The sequence below is a fragment of the Nesoenas mayeri genome (genome assembly GCF_963082525.1).
Source record: "Nesoenas mayeri genome assembly, chromosome: 3".
Taxonomy (NCBI): domain Eukaryota; kingdom Metazoa; phylum Chordata; class Aves; order Columbiformes; family Columbidae; genus Nesoenas; species Nesoenas mayeri.
This window is the reverse complement of record NC_137544.1, coordinates 107,806,550-107,830,842: the sequence shown is the minus strand read 5'-3', so window position 1 is coordinate 107,830,842 and position 24,293 is coordinate 107,806,550. Positions and strand designations below refer to the sequence as shown.

General features: G+C 50.1%; 2 protein-coding genes across 10 annotated transcripts; one reads left to right on the top strand and one right to left on the bottom strand.

Moving 5' to 3' along the window:
• Positions 1-355: 355 nt before the first annotated feature.
• On the top strand, positions 356-3,201 carry GINS1 (GINS complex subunit 1; the record flags this gene model as incomplete). Its single annotated transcript, XM_080341642.1, has 7 exons — positions 356-430; positions 511-575; positions 676-771; positions 1,172-1,262; positions 1,787-1,903; positions 2,795-2,869; positions 3,133-3,201. The coding sequence occupies 7 exons, from the start codon at positions 356-358 to the stop codon at positions 3,199-3,201; spliced, it is 588 nt and encodes a 195-aa protein (XP_080197768.1).
• Positions 2,416-24,141, bottom strand: LOC308038788 (ninein-like protein). Of its 9 annotated transcripts, XR_013921963.1 has the most exons (12): positions 23,609-23,967; positions 20,434-20,606; positions 20,034-20,170; positions 19,813-19,950; positions 19,376-19,514; positions 18,585-18,695; positions 7,918-8,160; positions 6,789-7,001; positions 5,879-5,995; positions 5,551-5,785; positions 4,880-5,066; positions 2,416-2,848 (listed from the first exon to the last, which is right to left on the bottom strand). XR_013921963.1 is itself a non-coding variant. In XM_080341634.1 (10 exons), exons 2-10 carry the CDS (start codon positions 20,491-20,493, stop codon positions 5,597-5,599), a joined length of 1,347 nt encoding a protein of 448 aa, XP_080197760.1. In that variant the 5' UTR covers positions 20,494-20,606; positions 24,110-24,141; the 3' UTR covers positions 5,141-5,596. The 9 variants fall into 9 exon arrangements, 8 of the variants coding, with proteins under 8 accessions (XP_080197760.1, XP_080197759.1, XP_080197762.1 ...); XM_080341634.1 differs by lacking the exons at positions 2,416-2,848; positions 4,880-5,066; positions 23,609-23,967 and adding an exon at positions 24,110-24,141 and having other exon boundaries at positions 5,141-5,785; XM_080341633.1 differs by lacking the exons at positions 2,416-2,848; positions 4,880-5,066 and having other exon boundaries at positions 5,141-5,785.
• Between the last annotated feature and the right edge of the window lie 152 nt (positions 24,142-24,293).

The window sequence follows — 24,293 nt, the reverse complement described above, 5'->3', positions numbered from 1 at the left end:
CGGCCGCCGGTGCTCGGCCGGGTGCCGGAAGGGCGGGGGCGCTGCCGGCCCTGACTGGGACAGGGGTGCTGAGGGCGGGCTCAGTACCGTGGGGCTCACTGCTGTAAAGCACCGGGTCGGGCCAGTTACGCCCCGCCGCAGTCTTCCTAGGCCAGGGGTGGGAGCCTGCCCTGCCTGTGCGCCCCGTGTTCGCAGACCTGACTCCCCGCTCCGGCTGAGGCCGCGCACAACCCGCTGCACGTAACCCGGCGGGTCGGGCCCGTGGGAGGCACAGCCCCGCCCCCTCGCGTCGCGAGGCCCCGCCGCCTTTCTCTATTGGCTGCGGAGCGGCCGCGTTTCCCGCGCGCGCGGCGGAATGGCGGGGGAGCGGGCGGCGGGGCTGGTGCGGGAGCTGCACCGCGCTGCCGGTGGGCATCTGCCGCCCTTCCGGGTGAGCGGGGCTGCCGGGGCCAGGGGGGCGGGACGGGGCCAGGGGCGGCCTGCTCTCGCTGACCGTGCCCGGTATTGCAGGTGGAGGAGCTGCGGCAGGCGCTGGAAGAGATGCGGGCGCTGTACGAGCAGAACCAGGCGGACGTGTGAGTGTCGCGGCCAGTCCCGGGACGGCGCGTCCCGCAGAGCCCTGGCAGTGCCCACCAGCCGCCCCGCATCTCTGTAACGCGGCTCTTTCTCTGCCAGGTCCGAAGCGAAGGCAGGACGGACGGACTTGATTTTCCTCATCCGGTTTCGGCACTGCTGCCTGCTCCGAAACCAGCGCTGCATCCTGGCCTACCTGTGAGTGCCGCGGGGGCTGCCGGGGCCCCGGAGCGCAGGTTCATCCCCGACGGCACAGGGAGGGTCCCCAAACACTAGTCGGTGGGACTCTAGGCCCAGGAGAGTGGTTCCCCAGTGAGGTGCATTTAGCAGGGCAGCAGCGGGGCTGGCTCCCTTGGTGTTCATTGCTGGTACCACTGAACACCACCACAAAGACAAGGGCCTGTTTCCTCCATGTCTTTAAAAGTTTCAGTCACTGGTTAGGCCAAAAAATCTCATATTTTAAAGGAAGGAGGGTGGAATGACCTAAGTTTATCCTCTCTGAGAGCAGGCTGGGGCATCAGTGTTGCCCGGGGATATTGCCAGCGCTCACATCAGCAAAGATGCTGAGTTTGCCCCTTTTTCTTTTTTCTTTCCCCAGGTACGACCGGTTGCTGCGGATCCGAGCACTAAGGTGGGAGTATGGCAGTGTCCTGCCAAACACCATCCAGTTCCACATGTCAGCTGAGGAAGTGAGTCAGCCTTGCCTTAAACTCTTGCCCTCTTTCAGCGTACTCCTCCTGATGGATTATCTATTTAGTAGTCAAAATAGGGTAAACTAGTGTTCCCTGACTACAAACATGACAGTGTGCCTTCCTGTAAATACTGATTTGTTCATTCATTGTCTATGGGTAGAATCCTAAAAGGATAATGAGTGAAACTGACACTTGGTGCTTTTAAGGATCAGGTGGTCTTCACTAGATCAGCCTTGTAGCCAGCAGACCTAGGTCTTCACACACTGCTTTCAAATGCCACCTCAAGACCAATGTACAGAGCTGCTAACATTAGCAACATGTGTCCTACCCTGAATCCAGATTGCTCCACCTCTGGGACAGTTTTTCCCTTTAGAACAGCTTGCATTCACCTTTAGCTGGCATGACCCTGCTTGGGAACAGTGGTCTGACAGCACAAATAAATAAGATCTCGCTCACTGGAGTCCTGTCCTTCAGCACTGGCTGTTCAGCTTTGCCTGAGTGATCACTGTTAATGTCTGCAGGTGGAGTGGTTCAGTCGCTACAAAAAGTCTCTGGCTACCTACATGAGGTCAGTAGGAGGAGAGGAGGGGTTGGACCTTACACAGGACATAAAACCTCCTAAAAGCCTGTACATCGAAGTAAGTACAAATGGGCTGTTTCTGTCTGTGAACAAACATTTTGCCCAACCATCTTTTTTTAGAGAATTTCACCTCAATCCCAAGATAGAAGGTCATTGAGCAAAGCCTTCAAGAGCACCAAACCTTCTACAAGCTCCTGCATTTTATTCCTTATACTCTGCCTGCCACTGTTTACTTCCTCTTCTACTGAGGGCTCCAAGTAGGTTGAAAGATGGCATTTCTAGTCCACAGGGAACTGGTGTGGTGGGGTGAATGATATGAATCCCAGAGAGAAGTTTTTGCAGCATTTTGCAGAAACTTAACAAACCCTCAGATCAAGTAGAAACCTTGTTCTTCACGCTAAGGATTGTTAACTAGTTTTCTTTGTTGTTATTTTAAATGGATTCTGATAGTTGAGACTATAAATCATTTTATACAATTGATACAACAAAGCAAGAGAAATCAGAGCCTGTAGCTGAAGTGCTCTGTTCTGATGTTCTCTTCAAAAGAACACATAATGGCAATCAGCCTGCTCGTTAACACAGTTTCAGTGTTAACAGATTGTCATTTTCTGGTATGTGGGGGTGGAGGTTCTCCTGGAAGTGCTGCTGCTGTTCCCCAGACCCTGTCTCTCGTGCTGCTCTTCCTCTAGTCTCTGTGGAGGACCAGGCTGATCTGCTCACTGGTGCTTCTTGCTCCAGACAGAGGCAGGCAGAGAACGTCAGGGAGAGTCCACAGACTGTGGGATCAGTGCAGTTCTGCATTTCCAGGTCTGCTCTATACTGAGGCTCCTGCAGGCGGGTAGGAATGTGTCCATACTTAGAGTTGTAGGGCACATGTTGTAAGTCAGCAGTGATATCTAGTTTTCTATGGGAGATCTGATGATCTGAAAGCTGCGTTTTTTTGTTGTAGGTGCGGTGTTTAAGAGACTATGGAGAATTTGAGATCGATGATGGTACCACTGTCCTGTTGAAGAAGAATAGCCAGGTACTTTTGTCAAGAGTGCGGTCTGTTCTCTTTCTTCCCTTTCTCTCCCATGACATCCCCCTGCTTATCCCAGTTTTGCAGCACATCACAGGTCCTGCCTGTAAAGCTCCTTGCACACATTGCAAACTGTCTGCATGGCTCAGGACTGTAGTTCAGCTCTGCCTGATCTCATACCAGGATGCAGCAGACAAACAGAGCCAGTTGTGTGCAGCAACAAATCTAGTCTGCCTGGGTTTCAAGGAAGATTTTTTGTTTCTGTGCAGCACTTTTTACCCCGCTGGAAATGTGAGCAGCTAATCCGACAAGGAGTCCTCGAGCACATCCTGTCCTAAGTGTGCAGGATGGACAACCCTTGCTTGGTGGCCTGCCCACAACAGGGACTGAACTCCTCAGCTTTTCTGCAGTGGACACCCTGCCCACTCTTAATGGCCTTTGATACCTGACATGGAGATCAGCCCTCAGTTTATAAAGTATGCAAACCACACTGGCCAGCTCTTCATGACCAAAGGATGCATACTGGTAATGTAGTGATCCTGGGAATCCAGCATAGTGGGAGGCGAGGCGGGGGGAAGGGGCATTATTCAAGCCCCACAGCTACAAGTAGGTTTTGTGAATTCCTTTTTGTTTAGAGAAGTTTTTTCACACTGTGCATGTGCGACTAAAACACCAATAGGCTGGGCTCTGGAAGGCAGGAGAGCTCTATGGTTGCAAAATAAAGAACTGCTTCAGCCTTCAATTTAATGTTTTTCAGGAGTTAATGTTGTGTCCATTAAACACGCTGACCTGGCTCTCTGGTCCAACCCATCTTGACCCTGCAGGGTAATAATCAACTGGTTATTTAGGTGTCTCAGTGGAGCTGCTCTTCCAAGTGTCAGACAAGGTGCGTGAGCTTCTTTCTAGGATTAGACATGAAGCCTTGTCTCCTATCAGAGGCCTGTAAATGTTGTTTCTCAAGGTGCTGAGTGAATGAGCACTGCAATCTCAATCATGAGCCTGGCCAGGGTTGCTCCCAGCACGTTTGGGCTGTGCCTCTGTCCCTGTATGAAGAGTCTCCTTCCCAGCACAGGTCTGGCAGAGCATATGGATCATTTGGAGTAGGGGTGGGAAAGGGAGGAAAGGGTTTTAAGGATTCCAGTTAGCACAAAACTAGAGCAAAGCTGAAGAGCTGCTCTCCTTGTTTGCTTTTTCTAATAGAGCTGTTCACTCTTGAGTAGTGGCTGAGAGATAACATATCCAAAAATATAAGCCCTAGGTAAAACTAGAGGTTTGTCTAGCCCCTCTCTCTGACAGGAGCCAAAAAGCAAATACTTACGGAAGAATAGAAGAACAGGATAAATGCCTGAGGTGCTACTACATTGCTCTCCCAGCCAAGGAAACTCCCTGCCTTAGCCCACACCCTCTGAGGGGCTTCCCTCATGGCCCTTGTCAAGGGACCCCAAGGCAAAGAAACAGGAGCCTCAGCTGCCTTCCAGCAGGACAGAAAAAGCATGTTTAGAACAAGGAGCCATCTCCTGTCACAGTCCCAGAGCAGGGAACCCCTCTGCCCTGGCAGGCAGGGACTTAAAAGGCAGTGGCTAAGTTTTAGCTCATAGCCAATTTATCTCCTTTTATTCTTGAACCAATGACAGCTTGCGTTATCTTTAAGCCCTCTTCTTAGTGGTGACTTTGTCCAGCTTCTGCTTTGCTACCCTGATCCCGTCAGGCTTATCTAGTGTCTCTTGTGCAGTAGTCTCCAGAGCCCCCAAAATCCTAGGAGTCCTTTCACAGCTGATGGCAACCATAGCCCCCATGTAAACATCCTCTGCTCTGCACAGAGCAAGGCAGGGACACTGTGACAATGATGCATCCTCCATGCAGAGGGTAACACTCTAGGTAAATAGATAAATTGAGTATTTGCTGGTGTGAATGCTTGGCTTTGTGGCCTTTTAGATAACTTATTTTGGCAAAAGCAGTACTCACTGCCAGTGTGTGAAGGCCAACAAGGAAGGCAAGATGACACAGTTCACTTACCATGCCTCCTGATCTCCTCTGAAGAAGTGCAGTGCTGAATAGGGGTCACCAGTGCTGCCCTAAGGCCTTAGAGGCTCTTCCCTCAGCCCATCCTGCTCATCGCAGGTGCAACAATCTGGCAACAGGTTGATTTGGATCCTAGGCTCAGGCTTTAGGAGAGCCAAAGTCTCCTAGAGCCCAGAAGGAACTGTAGGGAATAAAAATTCAGCAACAGCTGGGGTAGGCTACTGAAATACAGAGCAGACAGGAGATGGCAGGAAGTGCTGTAGTATCACAAACATTTTAATGCCACAATGCAGCTTTCCTGCTTGGAGTGAGCTTGATGCAGGAATTGGCAAGTCCTCCTGCCCTGGCATTCTAGCCATACGTGTGGCCCCACCATCAACCCTCACAGGGAGGGAACATCCACACCACCAACAACCATGCTGCCAGAGTGCGGAAGGTTCCTGTGGGATGGCTGCCTTGAGACACACCTGAGTTACAACAGCACACTGCCACTGAGAAAGGCACCAAAGCTGGTGCTTTCCATAGGACAATTCAGCTGTCCACAGAACTAATTTCCTTAAAGGACTCTGGTTTCTCTGTTTTCTACTTTCTACCCAGGAAAATCCTGGCAAACCCAAGGAGGATGAGGCTGATTTCCCAACCCAGCCATACCTTCCCTTCCGCACCTGACAAACCCCAGAAAAGGACAGGGTGGCCACAGTGGGTGCCCCATCACCCACTCAGGGATGCTGGTGTGATTTTTCTGATGAGCTGCTTCAGCGCTGCAGCTTGCTCCTCTAACACCTGGTTCTTCTCCTCAGTGCTCTTCTGCTTCAGCTCAGCTGCCTGCAGGGCCATTGCAAACCCCCTCTTCTCCTCACAGAGGTCTTTGATGAGCAGTTTATTCCTGGAGAGTTGGGCCTACAGCAGGGACAGGAGGTGTAAGGTATAGCATTCCCACACAGGGGCCCCAGCCAGGCAGGAACACACACCACTAACCCCTCTTGCACTCACCTGGGCATCTTTGAGCTGAGCCACTTTCTCTACCAGCGCAGCTTCAGCACTACTCAGATTCTGCTCCAGCCCCTCTGCCTGCTCCACAGCCGCCTGCAGCAGATGCTCGTGTTCCTCCTGTAGCAGGCAACAAAACCTAACGTTGGGTTGTCCCAGCACTCACATGGCCCCTGGCAATCCTGGACCATGCATTTCTCCAGGGCTCTGCTTACATTCCCTGAACGAGAGCAGGGGGAATCAGCGGAGGTGATGCAGGATGCAAAGAGCAGTGAGACAAGTGTCTAGAGCAGTACAACCTTGACTACGTCAGCACCAACCATTAAGACAAGGCACATAATTCCCAGCAATGTCTTCTGTAAAAACAAGCCAATAGCCTCCCCTCTCTCAGCCATGTCCATAAAAACCCAGGGAGAGACATAGTTTCCTTGGCTGCAGTTTTTGTGTCAGCTCATTTTAATTCCTTAGGTTATAATTTGCTCCATCTTCATCCAGGTTAGTTCAATTGAATCACAGTATTCTGAAACAAAGGACATACTCGCAAAAGCCCAACACCTTGTTGCCCAGTCCCCTAGAGATAAAACCAGTCCACTATGTGCAGGCTACATCTCCACAGAAAGGGCTCAAACTTTCTTTCCTCAGCCTGAGACAACACTGTCTCCCTGGATAACTCCTGTTCCTCTAGGCACAAGGTCTGGGGTAGGTGGATTAAAGCGGGGAGAGCAGGACAGTGACTGGGTTCAGGAGGAATGAAAATTTCACCTGAAGAAGATCAAGTGCATTTGCCACGGGGGTGCTTGATATATAACATCTTCTATCCAAACCTTTGGTGGCTTTGACCACAGCTACCTTCCAGGCTGGAAGTGCTCCCTCCCTGGCACTGCTGACTGAGTTCCTGCAGTTCCCTGCTTACCTGGGTCCTTGCCAGCTGCCTGCATGTCTGCTCTGCCTGCTGGTGGAGGTTTTCCTGGAGCTTCTGGGCCTTGCACTGTTCCTCTCTCAAGCTTGGCTGCAGCTGCTCAAACTGTTTCTTTGGCACCATGTTGTTCATCTGGGCCTTGGCTTGCTGCAACTGCAGAGCATGCAGAGCCTGGGTCCTGCTCAGGCTTGCTTTGGCTTCTAAGAGCTGTAACACAAAGACCGACAGCTGGTTACAGCTTTGTACCAGCAATGGGACAGGCCCAGGGTGTGCTGCAGATGATGGGAGAGATTAGGAAGCACCCTCAGCCCCCACCTTGGCTCTCACACCAGCACAGCTACAGCAGGAGCTGCTGGAGGGATCCTCCAGGAGGGAGTTCTAGCACCAATGGCCACAATGGCAGAAATCAGAGGTGGCTGCTCACCTGGATTTGGTCTTAAGTACATCCCAGGCAAGCTGGGCTTCAATCCCTGCCTCTACTACATGTCCTCTGCCTCCTGCCACCAGCAAAGGGCAAACCTGGTACTGGGAAGCTGGTCTGTCCAGCTTTGCCCTAGGGCTACCTAGAGCTGTACCTAGAGCCAGTCCCTGAGTCTGTCCCCAGGGTAAAAGGCAGGAGAGGGATAATAACACATTTGGATGTTCCTCATATTGGCTTTTCTCTCTCTTTTTGATCCTTGTTCTCCTGCTCCTATCACCTCATTTCCCTCCCCTCAGACACAGCCTGCCTAGCCCCTGTCATTCCTGCTCAGCCCCTAGTTGACCCTGCCACTCTGCTGCTCCTCTGCCAGCTGAGCTATGGGGAACCATACACAGCGCCTGGCACTCCTGCAAGAGCCACCTCCACTCAGCCTCCATCTCCTCTGCCCAGCCAGCCTGCACAAGACAAGGACAAAGGAGACACCACAGGGGCAGCTGCAAGCAAGGACCTATCCCAAACTCCTCCTGAACTGTCTTCAGACATATCTGAGCAGGAGAGCAAATCACTTGTCCTCCACAAAGAGGAAAAGGACAGTCTTTTCTGACTGGGGAAGGTTCCAATACAGCCTCAATCAGGGCAATACCAACATCACAGGGACCACTCAGCAGCCTGCCACCTTGCCACTAACTTAATCATACCCACCTTCTTCTGCGAGGCCTTGTGCTGCTGTTGGAGCATCTCCATCTCCATCCAACATGCTGCATGCTGCTGGTGGTGCTCCAGCCTTGCGGCAATCTCTGTTCCTCGTAGCTGCTCAGCCTCTGCAAGCCTTCGGCTCCGCAGCCAGACAGTGCCAGGGCCAGCGCAGTGGCCAGCCTTGTGTTCAGCCAGTTCACGGCTCAGCTTGACATCCAGGTGGGAGATCTCGCCCTTGCTCTTCTCACTCTGGAAAAGGTTGAAAACAAACAAACAAAATCAAACAACAAAACATTTAATGCACAGAGGTTTGGGATGGGAAGAGAGACAACAGAAACATAACCTGTTCCACAGTATCCCTGCTGGGTTCCCACTCAGAACACTGCTGTCGCTGCAGGGCCTTGCGGGCACTCAGGACAAGTGCCCTTGTTTCCCAGCCTGACCAAATCCCAGTGTCTGGGTTCAGGCACTGTTTTATTGGGTAAGAAAACCCACACAGATAGGAGGTCACTAGGGAATGCAGGGGAGAGAGGGATGGGGCAGCGGGGCAACTGTGCAGATCTGTAACAAATATTAAGATTGGTAAGAATAGAGTATGAATGGAAATATGTCTCTGTGCACATGTGAAAACACCAGATGAAGGAGCAGATAAGGGCTGAAAGAACAGCCTACATTACCCCTAAATGGTACCATGCCCCAGACATTGCTCCTAGGACACCATCCCCAGCAGCAATGCTGATCAAGGTGCAGTTTCTGGTCCATGCTCTGACCAGACCACAGCACAGGTCAGCAGAAAACCTGCATCTAACAGTAGGGTGGCAACACACACCAAATCCAATTCCCCTGCTAGCCTCCCAGGAAATGGGCAACCAACACAGCTTTCCTCCAGAGGAAGAAAAGCAGACAATGGCCAGCAGGTTTGTGGCTCAAAGAAGCTGAAGCCAGTAAGAGCCAGCAAAGGCCACCCTGCTGCAGCCGATGGCTCCAAAGAGTACAAAAGACACGTCCAAAAACAAGAGGGTGGTTCCCAGTCATGAGGAATCTCAGGGACAAGGTGAAGAATTAACAGCCTGCAATTCTCGTCCATGTTGCACACAAGCAATCCTGGCCAGGCCTTGCGTCCACACATGTCCAAGAGCTTGTGAGCACATGTTTTTGAGACTAGGAGCGAGCGAAGTGTCTGGGAAAAAGACTGCAAGTACACAAAGTCAACCACATTAGAGACTTTGCAGTAACATCCATATTCCCTTCTGTAAGACCTCAACTAGCTTTTGTCACACAAATTTTCCCTACTTGACAAGGTATAAAATGAAGCTGGTTCTTCAAAGCAAGGCTGGGTTTGAATGTTCGAAACAAACATTCCTGTTCCTCTCTATAAGCACGTGCAGTTTCTGTCCTCCTAAATCCCTTAACCAAGAGCCTGTTAGTGTTAACAGCTTCTTACCGATGCTGTTAATTCTCCTATTTCAGCCAGCTCCCCCATCTTCTCTCCACTGAACTCGCTCACATGTTTCCTGTCAGGGAGAAGGGTATGATCAGCTTCAGGCCAGAGAGCAGCAAACCACAGCCCCCTAGAGAAAGGCCCCATTGTGCGGAGCCACACAGCTGTTTTTGGCCTGCAACAAGACGCCAAAACAGATACAGTCCTGAATTGATTCAGGAGCGGGTCAGGTGTCTCTGCCCCAACAGGTGACTCAGCCCAGCCCAGGGCAGACAGCTGGGGACATCCAAAGTCCTCCAATATTGTCAGAGGCCTAAAAAGCAGGGGATGAAAAACAGTGGGAGAACCAGCTTAGCAGACTGTTTGTGACCATCTGCACCAGAAACCTAGCTCTCTTTGGATTTATGGCTCAGTGGGTGACCCCAATACCTATCTCAAGCTTCCCAAAGCAGCAGCTGGCTACTGGCCAAAAGGTCTGTGGAGCAAAGAAGCCCATCCTTTCCTCCCTCAGCATGCCCATCCCCACAGTCTTCCCCAAACCCAGCTCCAGACCCTGTGCTCTGGCCTGCCCAAGCCTTTGTCTGACCAAGCCTGCCCCAGCATGTCTTTGCATGGAGTGAAGGGTGTAAGAGTTCTGGTTTGCTCAGAAACAAGAAAATAAAAGGCAGGTGAGCCAGCTAGATTTTGATAAATGCACTTGAGTGGCTGTTCCTTTTTCTCGCACTAGCTATCCACCATTTGCCAGCCTCTCACAGCTGGCCCCTCTCTTACTCATCATGTTTGCTGCCCTTCTCCTTTGCCTGCCTCAGCTCTCGCTGGAGTCTCCCAAGTTGACTTTTCAGCAAGCTGTTCTCCTCCAGCAGCTGGCACAGCTCTCCCCTGCAGGGAGAGACAGCACAGTGAGAAAACCATGTGGTAAGGAATGGACTGCCTTAGCTTATTGAATTATTGGGTATACTGCTTATATAGAATTCACTTAGCATAAGTAAGTTTGCTTAGCATAACTTCTGCAAGCTGTGAACCTTTGAACTTTCTGCTTTGTTAAGTAAAAAATACCACAGAGTCTTCAAGCTAGAAGATAAGGGGAGTTGTGTCCTTTGAGATAAGTAAAGCAACAGAACTGCGACTAGCAGAATAATGTTTTGGCTGTTACCAAGAACTTATTTTCTCCAGCTGCAGGTGCAAAATAGCAACTGAAGGTCAGAACTTTAATTGACAGTCCACCTGACAAAAATGAAGAGATACAATGAGGAATACGGAGACCCCAGACTCTAATTTTACAAGTGGCCCAGAGTGACGCATGGGGGTGGGGCCTTGAATTGTGGGAGTATAATCATCCGAGTTTTTTCCTGCTGAGGGTCCCTCTTCAGGAGGGACACAGCTCAAGCTGCTCTATGCAGTATCTTGTGAATAAATTACTTATTTTAGAAGAATTTCTGGAACCCATGCTTGAGTCTCTGCTATGAGAAACCTAGGGAAAAGGAACTTCTCTAATACATGCAAAAGCCCAGTTTGCTCTTGGCATTCCACACTGGCTCCCTGTTCCATTCCTGCTTGGTTTGCAAGGACAGCAAGAACTAAAGAAATCTGAGAAACAACCATCCAACAATGCACACAAAATATGTGGAGACAATCAACAGTCCCTGGTAGAGAAGAATCAGGTCTTCAAGGGAAGGGAAATAAAGGGGAACAAGGGCAAACAGCATCAGACCCTGAATTTCTGTGGCTTTCAGCTGGCTGAAATTATTTTGCAAGCCTGCAAAGAAGTGGAAACAAAGTGATTTGGCTCATCAAGACACACCAGTACTTCATTACAGGATAACCAGGTGGTGAGCCCAACCCATCAACTGCAATAGATCCACATCTGGAGAAGTCAGCTTGCTTGAGGCCTCTGTGATTTTACTGTGCTGGCTACAACAGCTACAACCCCAAATCCAAGTCAGCCTCTCTTCCTCATTATCCTTCCACTCCCACTGGTACTCCCAGTCTCCCATGAGTCAACGAATACTGGCACTTGTGGGAAGGAAGCTCAGTTTTGTGTTGAACAGATGGACCTATCCAATAGCTACTGCTAAACCCTAGGTCCTCACAGGACTCAACTGCCTCAGGGGAGAGCACAAAGGAACAGACTGTCTATCCTGGCAGGGAGGACAGTATTGCAATTTGTGGTACTGCATGGGCAAGGCAGAGGAGCTGAATGGGGAAGTTCCTCCTTTCCAAACAAGCGAGAGGACTAGTGCCTGGGCTGTATGATGTTTGCTCCCCCTGCTTGGCAGAACACTCACAGCAGCTGCTTTCAGAGTCAGTTTTACATCAGGATTCACATGCTGAGCTTCCCGTGGCATCTCTGATGCCCACGTGCAGCTGTACAAGGCAGAGGAGACCAATGCGTAGTCAGCTTCAGCCATGTGAGCACATCCCAGTTCTCTGACCACACTCCCAGTTAGTAAAAGACAAGCAGGGGACAGCACGACAGAACGTAGCTGCTGTTAGAGTGTCAAGAGAAAACACAGCTGCTGCTAGAGTGTCTTGGACCATCATGTTGTTAAGCAGCCTTGTGTTTCACAAGGCATCTGCTTTTCTTGCAGCAGCAGCACTGTGTTGTTAGTTCTACAAACTGCCTTTGTGCTCAAACCTGCAAATCTCTTGAGCTCTGGGTTCATTTTTCAGCCAGTACATGACATATTTGAGCTGCATCAGTTCCAGTTTTACCCTGTCCCTTTCCATATCCAGCTCCATTTTGACAGCCTGAATGTCATGTTTCTTCCTGCGCTGCTGTGCCACTCTGTCTCCCAGGGCTTTTTTTCCCTTCTTCTTGTCCTCCAGATCAAGTCTGTCTCTGTCCTGACATGATGCTGTGTCTGCTGTCTGCAGGCAAACCATTTAACTTTACTCTCTCTGCATCCTTCCCAAGCACATCCCCTTGTCTATCAAGATTTCATTTTTCACTGACCAATGCTTTCAGCTTTGGCTCCAGCAGAGCAGACCATTCACTGCAACAGATGTCTGCACAGGTTCATCAATTATACAATTTTTCATTTATTCTCTGTTCCTTCAGTGCTGAGGTTGCAGCAGATCTTGGTCTACCTGCTCATCTGAGTCTTGGCAACCTGCTCCCTTCCCTTGAGATGGCAGTTCTCCAGACACCTTGTCCCTTCCAACACAAGAGCCCTTGGCCCCACAATCTCTGCATTATTCCCATTTCATCCTGGTGGTTTTTTTTCTCTTTTTCTTCTCAACAGCCAGCATCTCACACATCATGACTTGTTCCTTGTTAACCTTCTCTTCCAACTTTACCTGCCTCTTTTTCCACAGAGGGACCATGTCCTTTTACTTCCACTGCTTCCTCTCCCGGGCACGCTGCTCTTAAAAGTCTCCGCTTGGAGCCTTTATCATTGGGAAATCACCTCCTCGCACATCAGTGCTGCTGCAACAAAGCCTTACAGCTGTCCTCACGCTGGCATTCACTGCATAACAACTCTTGATTCCGCTCAGTCCCTGCAACTTTCCTGAAGATAAAAACCATTTTGGTGACCTGGATTTGATAACACAGCTTGTAAACCTCAGCCAGCCTCAGAACATACTTTTGCTGGAGTTTTCTTTAGGTTACAAAGTCAAGGCAATCACTTAAATATTACAGAAAGTTCCCACACCATTTCACACATCTCAAAGACTCATCCATCAGATGTTTTCCAACAACTCTGAAAGCTCCCTACTACAGCCAGTCCCCCTACCATTCACCAGAGATGGTAGTAACATATCTCAAATGCCTTGTACTCCTGTTATTCGAGTTTATTTCCCTGGTCTGCCACAGACTTCAGCCAAGTCACATCCTTCCCCCCACACCTACCACAGATCTCAGCTTCTCAGCGCTAAAACTGAGATAATGACCCAGCAAAATCCTCTGTTTGCATACAGCCATAAGGGACTTTACTCCTGAAGGGAGTCACAGCAGGGAAGAGGCAGGAGGAAAGCCTGAGGGCAGCGGTCGGGTGTGCTGGGAAGCAGGAGGGGGAAAGCATGGACAGGCAACAGTTTCCTGTCCAGTTCTTCTCCAGTCTCCTTTGCAAGGCCATTCTGGTCTCTGGGGAGAGTGCACAACTGGCTCCACGAGCACAGGAAGAGATGATAAACAGCCATTTAGCAACAACCTTACTCTCCCATAAGCCAGTCTTTTTTGGCTATACAGAGAAATTTAAGCCATTTTTTGCTGCTTTTACAACAGAAGGTTGTGATGATCTAGCAAGTGGAGCCAGGTTTGCTGAAGGACCATGAGAAAGATAATAAGAAAACACTAAAGAAAGCTCTCATTTCTCCCACTGTTTTGAGATACAATCTTTGCTGAGCACTGCCTCTGACACAAGCTTGTAGAACATGCAGGGAAACTTAAAGTCTTCATATAAAACCACTCAAATAAGGGGAGTTTATACATCTTACTTCAAACATCTGCAGCCCTGCAGTACTGCCCAGATTTTCTTCCAAACTAAAGCAGCTCTCCAGCCCTATGAGAAATCAGCCCAACCTACTCTGGTATGAGCAGGGGATGCACGATAAGTTTCCTGCTTAGCCCCAGAGAGAGACTGGTGCCAGACCTCAGGTTGTCTCTGTTCCTGGGCTGCATCCTCAGCTCTTATCTCTGCTGGTCCAGCTGCTGCCCTGGATGGCAGAAGTCTTCAATGTGCTGTTGTCCCACCCAGCCTGCTCCATCCCAAACCTCCCTCCCGGCTCCAAGCTCCATACACATTTTTGCTCCTTCAGGCTATCAGTTAAAACCCAGTACTTGGCAACTGTTTCTTCCAGGTCTCTCTTCTGGTCTTCCATCTTGCGCATCTCAGCCTTGAAGCTTTCCTCACTGTCCTTACTCTCTCTCTCAAAGTTTTTCCTCATTAACTCGATTTCTTCCTCATAATAGTTTATCTGTTGGGATGAGACAGGATTTGGATATTAGCACCATGCTCCTGAGAGCTCCCCTCTCCTCCGATAACTCTGACTCAGATCGACCTATTGGTCACTCTCAACAGGCAGTTCTGGTCCCTACTGAACTTAAAGCAATAATCAGTCTCACACAGCAGTCTCTAATAAGCAGATATCAGTGGGTCCCAGCTCTTCACAGCAAGCAGTGCAGCTCTGCCCTTCCTCCTTGTTTGCAAGGGACCCCAGAGAGATGGGAGAGGCCAGGGCATCATCCACCGCTGTTCCTCATATCCTTCCTCCACTCCACAGAGTGGTCCCTTGTCCTAGATGTGGTGATGAGTAGCTGCTGCCCCCCACAACTCCCCTGTAAATTATGCTAAGAGCTCCAAGATTTGATGAGCACAAAGGCAAGACTGTGAAGCAGGCAGAAGATCTGCAAGCAGCTTTGTGCTCCTTGAACTATTCCTCACCTGTGTGACAGTTTAGGATTTACTCTTGCAGTGCAGTGGAAACCAAACCAGCATTCCCAACCTCTCAATTCAGCAGCAAAAGGGAGAGTGAAGGTGAAAACTGAAGCCTCTTGCATGAGCACTCACTGCTGTCTAAAAGGAGGGCTGGGCTCACCCTGTCCCCTTAGGCCAAGTAGATTTAAAGTGTGATGCAAGCCCAGGGAGACAGGACTCCGATACCTCCCTATGCCTCCAGGAGACACTTGGCTGCTTCTCCTCTTGGTCCTGTTGCTGGTTTTACTACAATAGCAACACTGATCAGAATTAATCTCTGGTTCCCCATAAGGAGCAAGACCCACACAAACATTTTACAAGCTGACAGAGATTTTCACGAAGCCTTTGCCAGCCATCGAGAGCTTCAAACCCTCATACCAGCTAAAATGGGCTGGGGAAGGACATGTAATAACCCCAGCAGAGAAAGAAGGTACCACCCTGCTCCCCAGCTTGAACTCTCCAGAAACCCTCCCAGAACAGGTGCCCCATCAGCCATGCTGTAGCAGGGTGCTTACCAAACACTTGTACCACAAAGGCAGGACATCTCCCCCCACCCCCTCACCTTGGTTTCCAGCGGCACCTTCAGGTCACAGAGCTGCTCTTGGAGCTGCTCCATTGGGAGTGACCTCTCTCTGCACACAGAAGTGGGAACCAGAGGGCAGGGAGAGCAGCACACTGGCAGAGAGGAGCCCTCTGAGGACAGGCCTACAAGACACAACAGGATGGCTGCAGCTTCATCCAGTCAAGTCCATATAACCCCAAAAGATGGAGATCCCAGACCTATTTGGCAACTACTCCAGTGCTGCATCACCCCTCTGGGCCAGGAGTTTTTTCCTAATGTTCAAAATTAATCTCCCAACCCACCATTTGAGGCTACTTCCTCTCTGTTTCCTCAACAACCTCAAAAGTGAAAATCTTCCTGTTCATTCCCAGCTGCCTAGTCCACAGGTCACCATAACTCGCTTTCAAGTTGGAAGAGCCTCCTTTCCTCCATGTCCCTCCTTCTCGCCACCCAACATGCCCTTCCTTCCCTTCCATGGCTGCACAGTACCAGAACTGGCAGCAAGAGCTCAGGCACAACGAGCTGACTCATATTCCCATGGGAACTCCGATCTGGAGGGAACCCTGTTGTTGCTGAGAAGACAGACAGACACTGAACCCTCCTGCATTTTACCTCCTGCTGGCAGCCCTCGCACAGCCCTGCTCTCCTGTAGCTGGAGACGCAGCCCTTCCAGCTCCCTTTGCAGCACTCTGTTCTGGTTCCACAGCACCTGAAGCAGAGACTGGTCATGATGCAGCTACAAAGCTCACCAGGGCTGCAGGGGGCTGAGCATCCACAGCTCCCAGCAGCCGTGTGTACTCAGGATCTCTTGCAGCATGAAGAGCAGAGCCTGCTCTCCAGCACAGTCAGAGAATAAGGCAAAGGGATTTTCTTCCCACACAGGCAGAGATGAGAGATTTTGGAAGAGCCAATGAAGAAATACAAGCCCAGAATACCATGACCACCACCACTAGACACCATAAGGCACAAAAAGCCACAAGCAACTGCCCCTGCATGCAAAAGCACACAATACCAGGGGTTTTTGCAGACACCTCGGAGGTTTGAACCTCCTGAGACACCTCCTGACCTAAGTACAACTATTGCTAGGGACCAACACACAAGAAACACTATTATCTCCGTACAATCCCTCACACAGCCCAGAGGTTTGCATTTACATTTTGAGGACGCTCCTGTGGATCTCTGGGCTAGCCAACAAGCTCTGCTGTATGCAGATAAAGCAACAGCAGGATTTATGGTGAAGCAAGCTCCACAGGGCTCTGGAAAGGAACATCTCCAGGTTGCAGAGGAATAAAGCGAGGTGAGGAGGTACTGATCTCATGGGAAGTACAGCATGAGGCACGTCCTGTCTCAGAGGCAAGCACAGGAGTTTATCCCATCTCAGTGCCAACATCAGCCTGGAGCAGGGAGTTCTACGGCTGGTGTTGCTGACTTGCTGTGAGCCACCACATCAGTGCAATGAGCCACTTCCATGCGGGTGTCATGAGCTGGGCAACTGCGTGTTTCACTTCACACCCTTCAGCCCACACCAGAAGCAATGGCATACAGGGCATCCTGCCTCCCTCTGGACTGTCCGCTTCGAGCAGACATCAGTTTATATCGCGGCACCAAGCATCTTCGACCCTCTGGTGCCACCTGCAGCAATGCTGCGCCAGAAAGTGCTCCAGCATGTTTGCCTCCAAGTACAAGAAGGGCTATTTGCTGCATTCGTGAAACAGTGTTGCTTAAAATGCATGTTTCAGCCCCTGCTGAGGGCATTTGATAAGTCATTGTCTCTACTCAGCGGTGTTCACCAGCCACACACGGCACATGGAAACAAACAGGCAATGCGATGAGCACAGAACTCAGGAGCCAAGGCACAGAGCACCCAGCAACTCACAACAAGCAAGACACACAAGTCACTTAAAAATGAGAGAAGGGAAACAGGCTGTGCTCACGTCCCGGAGAGCCCAAAGGCCTGGACAGGAGCACAGCACCCACAACACCAATGCCTGGACCACATACACACTAGGTACCTGAGCATGCTCACCTTGACTCTCTAGCAGAGTCCAGCAGCGACAAGTTTTGTAGAGGTTGTTAAAGTGGGGGCAAGAAGGAGGAAGGGAAAAGCAAAAATAATTCAGCTGGCAACGTGCTTTCCAAAGAAGAACAGCTTTCTACTCATGTTTGAGAAGAAATGCAACAGAGCCCAGAGTGGCCTGTCCTTATACACAGAGCTACATGGTTCCCAAACAAAATAGCCTGTGGCTACAGGGTGCCAGGAAGGGAAGAATTTATAACCCACCCCTACTCCTCCCTGCCAGTATCCCAGCAAGGGAACCAACTGCAGAAGCAAGGAGACAGGTTGCTTTACTGGGGGCACAACTGTGTCCTGCCAAAGGACACTGAGCAAGGCAAGAGGGATCACCCCTCTGCACTCTGATCAGGACTGCCTCCTTCCTCTCCGCCAAGACAAAGTGCCCAAGAGATGTGCCAATGAGATCTGTACTTCCACAACAGCATCGCTGGAGAGCTGCCCACCTGTACCTGGCACTGCCGCTCGTACTCCAGGACAATCTCGGCAAAGAGCTGACTCTGGTTCAGGAGCTCTGGGCTGTGGGGCTCCACCTGACGCAGCTGCACAAGCAGAGGGAAACACTTCTCAGCAAGAAAATCATCACCTCTCCAAACGGAGAGGCAAAAGCTCTACTAAATCACCAGAGTCATGGTGCTACGCCCATAGATTCAATGGAAGGGTTCCTATTGACACCTGCAGGATGGGTCAGATGCAGAAAGAGGAGGAAAAACATTTTTCTTCATGTGTGAGAGACACCAAACTACAGGCGTGCTAGCTTTCCCAAACCAGCTAACCAGATCACAGGCTCATGTCTTTCCCCAGATCCATTTTACCAGGTGCCTAAGTGGAGTGGAAGACACTACAACTAACCTTTTACTTCAATACTTGTGAAAAAGAAAGCCTTACTTTTCTGGAAACCAGATTCTAAAGTTCTCACTTGCAGACTGTAGATTCATAGAATTTTCTATAATGGCAAACTTTTCTCATCCTTTTTTTTCAAACTTTGAAAGGCCTAAATTAAAAGCCAGTACTTTTCCTTTCCAGGTTGTTATTAATGTGCAGGAGAGTTCAAAGGGGGTGGAACCAGACCAACTGAGCCAAAATAAAAAAAAAAAAAAAATCACAGAAAAGGTTCAATTTTTTTTTTTTATGAGTTCCTAAGAAGTTCATGTTTAACCATAACAGAGAAAGAAAGGCTACCTTGTCCTTCACAATGCAGCTGAGATCCTTCTGCAGCTGCAAAAACAGCTTCTCAGAGGCCGCCAGTTTCTCAGCCATGTCCGCGACCTTGTTTTTCAGCTCTGTGTTCTCCTGCAGACAAAAGGGAGAAGATTCTCTTGATGTTGTGGGTCCTTGCATGACAGAATGAGTTCATCAGCCATGGGCCTTTATCAGGAAGCTGTAAAACAACTGGCTCATCAGCATGCCAAATGCAGCACAGCTCGCAGGAGACCCTGCTTTGGACAACCATGCTGCTAACAGACACCACAGGGGCTGGGGTTCGACTCATGTCTCCAAAGGACAGATGTAGGAGTGAGTTTTGCAGAATCAGAGCTAGGCAGCCCCACAGGCTCATCTCTACCTCTGCTTCACAAAACTATGGTTTCCCTCACAGCCAACAAAGGCAGCAAGGCCTGAGCTATCTTTGTCTGTACTTCTCCATGGAACAGCACTGGGAAAATTCCAGGCACGCGGACATCACCATCTCTGTTTTTGGAATGGTCCCCGGCACAATTTTACCCACAGCCACCAAGTGTTCAGGTGTAACCAAGGGCCAAACTGTTCACAACAGACAACATGGGGGTTTAATAATGTCAAGGCAAGGGAACAAGCTCTTTATTTAATTTAATAGTATGGATGTGGCTGATGATTTTTCTGCATAGAACTCCTGTCCTTCCCAGTAAGAGTGACACAAACCATCCATCTTTGCTACCTCCTCTGCTTTGCCTCCTCTGAAGTGAAAATTTCTCATCCAGGGCAGTTTTACTTACCTTCACCGTGTGGTTCAGTCTCCCTTGCAGGATGTCCTCTTTGCCCTGAAGAAACTGCGTACTGGCCTCCAGTGTTGCTTGGTGTTTGATTGCTTGCTGCAAAAGCAGCTCTTTTGCCTCTGTTTCTGCCTGAGCATCCCTGTGGAAGAAAAGCAACATGGCTGGGGCACCCAGCTCACGTTCTCAGATGGCCATGTGTTCCAGACACCCCCTCTCACCATGCACAAGGCAGGAGATGAAAGCTTAGTTGGAGGGATGCTAGGACTGTGGGAAGAGGCTGGGGAGAGGGGCAGGTGGGATCTTCAGGGACTCTCTGCCACTGACACAATGGCAAAACATGTGGGAGATTCTTAAAGGGAGACTGGGACAGGAGGAAGATGCTGTGGGCAGCCACAGGAAAACCACTTTCCCTGCCCCACCAAAAGGACCTCTCCTACTTGAGCTTGCTCTGGATGTGCTCGAGAGCGACGTACAGCTCATCCAACTCCCTGTCAAGCTCTAGGCAGTGTTTCTCCACTTTCTCCAAGTCCAGCCTTGCCTTGTCCCTCTCCCTGGCAATCTGCCTGACCTGGATCCTGCAGGCACAGCAAACAGCACATTAAGAGACATCTCACGCATCCCACAGAAGGGCCCACCGCACAGGGAGCAGTACCCTTACCTGAGGCACTGCAGTTTGTGACTATAGGAGGTGACAGCTGCATGCTGAAGCCCGCTCCTGGGAACCATGAATGTGTTGTCCAAAGCTGCAGGCAGCTCTGCCAGGTTCACCTGCTCCTCTGTGCTGCCACTCAGCCTCTGCAAGCACAGTGCAGACTGAAATCACTTTCTCCCTGTTCTAACAGTGCCAAGAGCACTTCTGTTGCTATACCATCTGACCCCCCACCAGTCTTTCAGAGATCCACCCCCATCTCATAGACAGGCTTAGGTCACACCTACCCCAGATTTGCCCCAGCCCTGGGATGGCCAAACTCTGCCACCTCATAATGAACCTGACCACAAGTGCTTCTTCCACTCCAGACAGCTGCTTGCTGAAAGGCCTTGCTGCTCACTTCACTCACCACTACACAAGGCAGTACCAGAGACCTTGAGGATCTCCTCCAAGTTCTCCCAGGGCTCATATGGCAATGACAAGTTTGGCAAATCTAGTGCCATTCAATGCTGGAGAAGAGATGTGGGCCCACACAGCTCATCCAGAAGGATCAACTGCTTCCCTGTGCACTCTCCTCTGACACTGTAGAAAAAAGCAGTGGAGGTGAGTCAGTGGGTTAAAACTGGAAGAGAAAAACTGACAGCTTTCCATATTGAAAGGAAACTCCAGGGATCCCTTCAATGTTGGAGAATGTTCTAAAAACAACACTAAACTGCCAGGAAGATGATGTTCTGAGCTGCCTCTAAGGAGCAGGATGACAGGCACAGACCATGCACTTCGGTCTCCCTACTAACCCATGAAAATTCAGTATCCACAGAAAGAATAATGTGGAAAGTTATATAGCATCAGAGGGTCTAGTGAAAACTGTCATATGGGGACTGTCATCCCACATTTTGTTTGATCTAGAAGTTAAAATTGGGCTGCAGTCAGCTTCAAAGGTAAATGAGATTCAGCCAAGCTGAACCAAAAAGCAGAAGCCAGAAAGCTGATACAGAACTGGTAATGTCTCCAAGAGTACCAATTTCACACCAGGTTTGGAGGGAGCCTATCCTCAGAGAACTGTTACCTCAAACTCTTAAGCAAAAAGAACTTGAAACAATTACTTTTTTCTTATTTTTCTTTTTTGGAGTTGTTTTACTCAGAATCCTGGATGAAGCTGTCCTGGCTGTCAGAGTAATCAGCTATTCACTTCTACCTTAATGCATTAAAGCACAGTTACTTCAAAAACATTTTCAAATGCCTTGTCAGTCCTTGGAATTAAAATCACTAAGGAAAAAGGAGTATTTCACATCGAACAAAAAAAATGTGGATGAAGCTTGCTTCATGCACTTGTTGTTAAACCACAGCAGCACTAAAAAGGGGACATCCTGAGTCACAAGAGGTGCAGACATGTCAGTGGTTCTGAAGCCAATGAACTGGGGTGCTCTTTTTCTTCTGCTAGGATATGCATCCCTCTCTCTCCTGTAAAAAGATGAGGCCCAGCAGCCCTCTCTTTTTCTGTATTACCATCCTACTCTACCTGCACAGGGTTTGCTCCTACTCAGGCAGCTCCCAAGGGAGCCTTTTGGTCACCAAGCAGTGGGTGAAGTCCAGATCACAACCAAACACTGACTGACAAGTAGAAAGCCAGGATCCTTTTTACAAAGAAATCTTTCTGCCTTTCAGCTCAGCCCATGAAGTTATGACAGTCTTGGCTGCTTGAGAGACATTGACATACCCTGGAAAAAGGTGGTCATGTGGCTGAACAAGCCAAACTGCAACCTCAAAGCTCACTCTTCCATCTCCATCCTTCTCCAGTTTAGTGAATAAATCTTTGAGCTCCTAAAAAATGAGTACAGGGAAACTCACCAGCTGCAGGAGCACAGCTCAAAGCATCCAAACAGCTTCTTAAAATAAATCCACCTTTTTTACAGTGCAAATAGAACACAATTAAAAAACTTTTCTTGAAAACTAAAATGTTGCTCTATTTCCAGGCACACGCAAAGAAACAAACTCCTCTCCACAAAGTCTGAAATGTGAGTTCGAGTAGTGGATGCAGACAGGTATAAAAGCCATTTGAATCCTGCTTCAGGTTTGGGAGAGAAGGAGAGATCCCATGCCTAATCTGGGACCCTGAAGAGATACAGTTACTAGCCCAGATGCCTCCAGAGTTCCCTTCCCACCTAACCCTGACTCAGTCGGGCACTACAGACCAGGTTCTCTCCATGAGAAGTCATCTGTGTCTCCAAGGAAATGCAGCCATGCTGGAGTATTCCAGCTCAGGACCAGAGCCTGCAGTCAAGGAAAGGCCAAGCTTACTTTTGATAGTCATGTCCTTTGACTCTACAGATTCACTGCCCACCCCTCTCTCAATAAGCCAGCCCCTAGCCTTTCCCTGCTCACCTCCTTCAGCCAAATGCTGGCTGAGGAAAGCCTTCCCCTCCTGCACCTGCCTCCTCTGGGTGGGCCTGGGCATGAGCCTCAGCCACATCCAAGGAAGGGCTGGGCACCTGCCAGGAGCTGCAGGCTAGGTCAGGCTTCCGCATGAAAACACAGCACACATCAGCCATCCTAAAAACAGCCTCCTCACAACTATTTGTGTAAAAAGAACTGTGAGGACCAAGCCCCCTGTATCTGTATTCAGCCCTGTAAGGACAAAGAGTGCAGCAAATTTCACCGACACAACAAGGATGCCTGGGAACCAAGCAGCATGGCTGCCCTGTCATAAATTCAAACCAGGCCTGCTAGCACCATGCCACACTCCTACACTCCCCCACAAATCCCAGAGGATCTACACCGTGTCCTCTTCTTTTGGCTTCCTAATACATTACACACAGGGAGAAGGAAGGCATCATAGCTTGTGCCTCCAGCGTCGTGTTCACAAGAGCTTGTTTGCCTTCAGGTTCTATAACAAGAAAAATGAGGAAAGAGGACCAGTCACAGCCTGCCTCAGGGCAGGGGTCACACACCCCAAACCTGCTGGCTCCACTCAGACTTGCAGCTCTTGACATACTTGCTCACAACCAGAACAGGAACAACCAATGTGAAGCGCTCAGCCTGACCCATTCAGGCACCCTCAGGCACACTGGGACTGGAAATATTTGTGGGTTTTATAACAACTTCATTTTACCATATCAAATATTTTAGCTCAGAAGAGTGTCTACCAGGCAGGAGAGAGCCTTCCCCAACAGAAGTGTAAGGGTTTGTTCAGAGATCAGTTAAGTATTCAGGATACCTGTGGTGGGAGGACGATTAAATCTGCCCTCTCTTCAAGGATTAAAAAAAAAAAAAAAAAATGTAGGAAGAGGAGAAAAAGGGGAAAAGATGGAAGAAGCAAATCCTGCTGAAATCCCAGATGGGAATGGAGGATAAGGGGGTGCAGCACGCCCTCAGTGAAACCCTCTGCCCCAAAAGCAAATCCAGAGATCCAGCTCCACGAAAACTGGATCTCAGCGCTTCCATGACATTGACAGAGAAATTGAAAAGGTGATGAAAAGCAGAGCAAAACACGGGTCCTATTCCTTTGTTCTCTGTTGAGAACCTCTACATTTTGTTAAACTGCCTGGTCTGATCTAAGGTTTTATAAATGAATCCTTGATACCCACAGGCTTGCAGAAAAGGTGATATAGTCCAACAGCCAGCCCAAAGTGCCTGAGGTGTTCTTGAGTCTGGACACTGGGCTTTTACACGGGGAGACAGGCTGTACCTACAGACATCAGCACTTATGGCTTTCCAAAGGGAGCCACATGACCACACAACGAGAGACCAGGGCCCATCCCCCTCATCGTAAGCAGGGAAGTGAACTCGCATTCCCCAGGCGTAACCTCCATCTCCCTCTTCGCGGCGCTTCAAGAAGGATCTACATCCTCACGGGAGGCAAACAAGGGCCGGCAGCCCAGCACACTCTGCAGACACTTTGCAGGCCGCACGCCGCGCTTCGCCAGGAGGGATGGTACAGGTGCTCCCCCTCACCTTGCGCAGGCCCTTGGGCGCCGGGGGGGAGGCCGCGTCGTGCCGATATCGGCGGCCTCCCCCCCGGCGCCCAAGGACCCACGATGATCAAAGCGTGGGGTACACCAGCCCCGCTGCCCACGGCCCGCACTCACCGCGCCGCCGCGCATGCGCATTCCGCGCCAACAGTCCCACCCACGCCCCCTGCGCATGTGCACTCCGCAACTGCCGTCCTTCCCACAGCTCTGGCGCATGCGCACGCCGCGCCCCCTGCCTCACACGCAACCCCGCGCATGCGCAATCCGGCGGTGTCTCGGTGCGCGGCGGCGGCGGCGCCAT

Bases quoted from the DNA above. Each gene is read 5' to 3' on its own strand.
- LOC308038788 (XM_080341634.1), bottom strand. From the start codon at position 20,493: ATGAGCCCTGGGAGAACTTGGAGGAGATCCTCAAGGTCTCTGGTACTG. The intron at 19,515-19,812 runs GTAGGAGAGGTC...TTTCTTCCACAG, and splicing joins CACATCCAGAGCAAGCTCAA to GGATGCTCAGGCAGAAACAG. The intron at 5,786-5,878 runs GTGAGTGCAAGA...TCCCTGCTGTAG, and splicing joins CTCAGCTCAAAGATGCCCAG to GCCCAACTCTCCAGGAATAA.